The sequence below is a fragment of the Megalops cyprinoides genome, chromosome 3 (assembly GCF_013368585.1).
Source record: "Megalops cyprinoides isolate fMegCyp1 chromosome 3, fMegCyp1.pri, whole genome shotgun sequence".
Classification (NCBI taxonomy): domain Eukaryota; kingdom Metazoa; phylum Chordata; class Actinopteri; order Elopiformes; family Megalopidae; genus Megalops; species Megalops cyprinoides.
In genome coordinates this window covers 44,648,962-44,654,961 of record NC_050585.1, presented here as the reverse complement: position 1 = coordinate 44,654,961, position 6,000 = coordinate 44,648,962, and the positions used below count along the sequence as shown (strand labels likewise).

At 41.8% G+C, this 6,000-nt stretch overlaps 1 protein-coding gene across 2 annotated transcripts in view; it reads left to right on the top strand.

Annotated features, from left to right (window-relative positions):
* The first annotated feature begins 1,978 nt into the window (after positions 1 to 1,978).
* dpysl3 (dihydropyrimidinase like 3) overlaps positions 1,979 to 6,000 on the top strand; it is a 31,991-nt gene continuing 27,969 nt past the window's right edge. For both annotated transcript variants that reach the window (XM_036523641.1, XM_036523640.1), the window contains exon 1: positions 1,979 to 2,350. In XM_036523641.1, coding sequence (XP_036379534.1) covers positions 1,994 to 2,350 — 357 coding nt within the window. In that variant the 5' untranslated portion in view covers positions 1,979 to 1,993. The remainder of the gene's footprint in view (positions 2,351 to 6,000) is intronic.

The following is a 6,000-nucleotide window of genomic DNA, read 5'->3' as shown; positions in this document are numbered from 1 at the left end:
TGCGGCCCTGCAGGGTCTTCCCCCTCTGCCCCTGTCCCCTTTGTTTTAGCACCTGTCTGCAACCCCATCAGCACATTTGCCCGGGAGTGAAGCGTAGTCTCCCCTCTCACTGTGGCAGGTCCAGGCCAGCTTCAGCTTCACCACCCGCTGATTACCTTCTGTTGCGTGAGGGGTGCCACACACACACACAAACCGTTTTCTTGGTGGCGAAAACGACCACCGAATGTATAGCTGTGTTAGACCATGTGTTAACTGCAACGCGCACTAGTGCACGGTACAGCGTACACGCGATGGAATATCTGACGTGGTACAGGTGGAAACATTCTGAACTAATTACACTAGAAAATGCGTTCATCATGCATCTTGGCCGACCAGTCCTACCAGGCTTCAAAAGCTTGAACGAGCAAACCGCGGAAATAATGTTGCGTGATATCGCACAAACTGATAAGCAAAGTACTTGGCATCGTTCTCGGTCCCTCACAATAACTGGCATCTGATTTTGTAATTAGCGATTAGGTGGTAGAAAGTTTTAGTCATGGCCAGCGCTCTAGACTGAACCGTTACAGTAGGCTACGCACGATGTCTCAAGCGCCAAAACGTCTGCGCAGGGACACGTTGCATTAAACTAGTTTAGCTGCGCAGGCCAAGGGTTACGTGTTTCCATTTTCTCATATGGGATGACGAGGTTTGGAACAGACTCATCTGTCGGGTCTGACTGTCTGCTTCAGCACTCTCTCTTAGACTGGTACCCGCTGAATTTTGTGTTTGTGCTGAACCGACCACTGTCTTTTCCTGCAGCGTAATCAGCGCCGTGCCAGTGAGCAGCAGAGCAGGCGTCTGGACGCTCTTAAAGACACAGTCCTTACATTCATACGCGGTTGTGAAAATTAACGGCAGGGTCTGGTGTGGGGTTGTCGCCAAAAGTGCCTCAAGTGCCAGGTGTACGTCTGGACATCATCAGTGGTGCTGAAAGAACAGCGGCTGCTTATAGCCAGGGCGTGGCACTGCTCTAAAAAAGTATACTCTTGAATGATGTTTGATGCGACGCTGTTAAGACTCTGGTGGTTACGCGATTATAAGGCTTTCACAAGCTCAACACGGGCTACCTTAGCACACACCCACATATACCCTGGGTGCATGTCAGCCAAGTGAAGAAAGGGGTTGCTATATCTTTTTGATAGACTTTTATTTATTTATTCATTTATTGCTGTGAGTGCGTGGGGGAGTGTGTTTTTAAATGCGTCAGGGTCCATTCATGAGAAATCCAACCATTGCTATGTGTTGCACATTTTACAACTGTGAACCAGAAAAGGCATTTATATCAGGCAATACTATTGGTTGCACTACTGTAAAATAAGCAATAGGTCCACTGACTTATTTCCTTCTTCTATATATATATATATATATATATATATTGCAAATGTTAATTCATAAGAAATAGTTAGGCCTAATATCAGTCCCTGCACCCACTTGTTAATTCACCAATGCATGTGATACATGATAAAGGAAATTATCATAATAAAATGTATAAAGTGTCAATAAGCATAATGCATTTTGACACACACGTGCGTAGTATATAAGCAAGCATACAAGCAATTATACAGCAGCATATAAGAAATTTTGCGGTTACACTTTGTAAAGTGTGCTGCAGTTTTGTTCTTATCTGTTTTATACATATATTTGTAATATATAACATTTGTTTTAGAAAATTACTATATTTTTGTTAGATAAATTTGTCTTCTTATACATTACGTTTAACCTTTAAACTTTGCCTTGAAATCTCTTTGGATAGTGAACCAGCCCCTGGAAGACAGAAAAAAACTGCAATGCATCGATGCTATCACTTTGTTGTCATGGGATCGAAGGCAGCACTGCCACCTCTGGTTTTGAGTTTCCACTCCTGCTGCCGCCGAGCGTGCTACAGCAGAGCCCTTTGCTCGGAACAATTTAAATACTTCTTCTGCTGTCTTTCCTCCTGTTTGAGCTAAAGATAATGGCCGAACGCAAACGCAACTGGGACAAGGAGGACGACCTGCCGGTTTATCTCGCCCGACCGGGAACGACTGACCAGGTACCCCGGCAAAAATACGGTGGTATGTTTTGCAATGTGGAAGGAGCCTTCGAGAGCAAAACCATAGATTTTGATGCCCTGAGTGTCGGGCAGCGAAGTTCCCGGACCGCTAAAACACAGAATAAACGGGAAGCATCTCAAGAAGTGAAGAGTCCCGACAGTGAGAAAACCAGCCCGTGTACGGAGACTCTCTCTGGAGAGCCCGAGCCGAGAGATTCCGGCATAGAAATAAAAACTACCGGAGGAAAAGAGGTCCTTCAGAACCTTGACGACTTGAAGGTAAGAGCCCCTCTGTGTTTTCATGCTTTTCTTTGATGTAGATTAAATATCCCATCTCCTTTAAAAACACACACAATGAACGCATACTGTAGTTCGTGCCAGATAATGCAATCAATGAATTGCCACACAAAACAACTGGGTGTATGAACGTGTCGAGTTGTGAGCATCGGTATTGTAGTTAAATATTATCTGTTCAAATAATTTAATTTCGGTCAACCCGTTTCACAGTGGGGGGTCAATTTAAACAGCTAATTTTGGGCGTACCGTAAGTTTTAAAAAAGTTGGGATGGCGTGGAGCGCCCCGAGGTAAACAATACAAGGGCGTTAAAAGTAACTTTGTGAATTGTGACCTGTGCCGGCCTGTTCATGTGATGTGCACGCCACGGCCTGCATTCCAAATGAATTATTCAAATAAGGTTTTTTAATCAGTAATACATTAAACGTAAATCTTCCACCCTCAATGAGTGACAGCTGCTGCCCCGCCTCCTCGGTGCACGTGCAGACTTCTCGCACTTCTCGCCTCACCGCCACAGGGCGTCAACTGGCATCGGCGTTTTGCTTTGTCCAAATGGTATAGTGCTCTTGTCCTTGACTTAATAACAGTGCCCTTATGCATGCTTAAAAAGTAAATAAATGAAAGATATTTTACAACAAATATGAAAGGCAAAATATTAAACAGATTAATGTATGTTATGCAATTTTATTTTAATCACAGATCGGGAGCAAGTTGTTGCTAGTCTGCTAATACAAATATTTATGATGATTATGATGATGATGAAAATGAAGTTCATGGTGGTAATCCTGATGATTATGATGAGTCATCCTATCATTATTGCCTTGTTTCTGTATGAAGTATGCATCTGGAATATGAAGCGTTTTTACTTTGGCACGTTCCCTAAACCTCGATGCCTGGCAATATGGAAAACAAAACTAAACAAATTTATTACTGGTTACCCCATAATTACTTGAAGAGTGTTCGCTTTGGAATTAATGTTCCTTGGAAGGCTTTAGAAAAAAAATACATGGGGATTATTGAAGATTTTTGCTTAGTTATTAAAAAGGTAAATCCATTGAGAAATACAGTTCACAAATGATTGGGATTTTGTATTTTTTAAAATAATTATATACATAACTAATTTGTTTGTTTCAAAGTCACTTTGACACATCAAACACAGCAATTTAAAAATGTGTGCTGTCTGACACAGTTTGTGTCTGATTTGTCAGTGTTATTCTGAGATGGACTGAGAAACAAGAGTTCATTGTAAAGAGTTACACTCCTGAACAGCCATGTATCACTGCTGTTACATCATGTGATATGGTTTACTTAATGATCTGTTTTCACGGAGGGTGTGCCTTAAAGACATTATCTACATGCATTCCGATTCAGAGAGTAGTCTTGTATTGCAATAATATGAGACATAACTGGACTCATATCCTTTATGCATTCTCTTTCAAACGACTTGTCAGAACCAATCAATGACAGCATAATTGTTCAATGTTTTCACCACATATAGGTGAGGTATCCCTGTTGATACGGCGTCAAACTGTAAAGCTCATCTAGCATTTTTTTCTGCTGTGCACTGTCAGTTTCCTTGCATGTCTAAGTGGAGCTATATTTCGCTTTCACGTTGTGGCGGGCTGTGGTACATTGTGAATCTTGAACATGCAAACTATAGGCTTCAGTTACACACTGTGGTATTGAGCCAGCCTACTCAAAGATGTTTTTTCTCTTCCATGTGAATACCAGTCTTAAACCATGTTAACCACACTGAAGTTCATTTTCTCCACTTTTGTTCCAGTGTATATTTAAATCAAGGTTTGAATAACTTCACAGATTAAGAGGCCACAATGCAAATATTTTGAGAATGCAAGTTCTCATATTTACGTTATTCATATTTTCCAGGAACATTGGATATATCTGCAAAATGGTACTGTACAGCACTGCACTGTTTATGCACTGTTTATGTCCAACAGGTTAAATTCAAGATGAAATGATGAATTCTTTTATTGATTCTTTTTTTAAAATATTGCTCTTAAAATGTGCCTTGCATTTTTCAAAAACAATATATATGTATATATTGCCTATGAACTGCCTATTTGCTGTCTCTTTGGGCAAGGAGGTTTTGGTAGAGAGACAGATCACTTCCACACATTACAATTATGTCGGCTTGATCCTGGCCTTGCAATACAGCGCTGCAATACAGAGCACTGATTTAACATGTCTGGCCCTGCAATATTTAAGCCTCTTTGCCTAAAAATGAGAAAATGCATTAGATGGGGTTGGAGATTATTACAATATTCACAGGCAGTGGCCCCAGAATCTCTCAGTCTCTGTCTCTCCTCCAAGCTGTGGAGGGAGAGGTATCTATGGACAGTGCACACTCCAGCAAGCGGAGGATATCAGAGGCTCTTAATCACTGTTGCATGTTTTCCCTGTCATTTTGTGCCACTGTGTCACATTTCAGCCTCGCATCCTCAGCAATTACTAGATCTGACATGCCCAAGTGTCCAGGCTCGGCAGCATGAGAAAATACAGAGGGGTACAGTTGCAATCCACGGGGGTGCACAAAAAGTCATAAATACTATGTAGACATCGGGATATAAGGAGACAACTGGGGGTGCACTGAGGATTGTCTGGGGGTGCAGTGCACCCCAAAGCACCCCCATAGAGCCGAGCCTGCAAGTGTCCATCCTCATGAAATTTCTGAATCGGTGCATTCAGCTGTTCTGGTCAATCCTCCCTTGCATCTCCAGTGCCTGAGATGTCGCCACCATGTGGCTAGGAGTATAATGGCAAAACATGTAATTGTGCGAGCATGCTGTGCTTGTGTGAGCATTCTTACACAATAAAAGTCGACCAAAACTAATAATGCAAAAGAACCAGATCACTGTGTCTGTGAGATCTAATTTAGTGACTGCTTTGACTTGTGGGATTGATTGTTGACTTGGCAGAAACACAGAGGCTTTGCAGAGTCTTTACTATATTTGAAATGAGAAGAAACTTTCTAATCGCGATCACGCTGGTGATCATGCCCTCCACACAACTTGCAGTGTCTTGTGGTTTTTTTTTTTTTTTTTTTTGAGCAAACACTTTAACATTGGATTTGCTGTCCTTCACTGATTAAAGCTTCTTTTAGAAAGAATGTGATGAGAATGTGACCTCCCAGAAGTGGAGATTATTATTGTACTGTACTGTGTCTTGTGTTCCTGCAAGGACACGTGGCATTCTCAATCGCAGACACTGCCAATTCTTCTAATTACAGCTGAGTGCATCACTGTTTCTCTGAGGCTTCAGTGACATGCACACCATGACCGGATTCTCCACTGAATATTTTTGCTCAATGTGCACGGCAGCTGTGCCATTGACAGATTCATATACATTCGAAAATAGGACTTAATTGCATTACTTTTGTGTGCGTTTCATAAACCAAGGTCTTCTTAACACTTTAATTCGCCGAAGCAAAGATTTAGCGCGCTTCCTGCTGGATGATGGTTTGGTCAGAAGGCAGGGTTTAACGGCCAGATTCAGTGTAACCACACGGTGCAGCTCTGTCCTTAACTTTGAGAAACAAGAGTAATTTAAGCAAGCCTGCGTTGTTTCTGTTTATAATCTGGAATTATGACTTTGGTAGTTACTGATTTCAAGATCC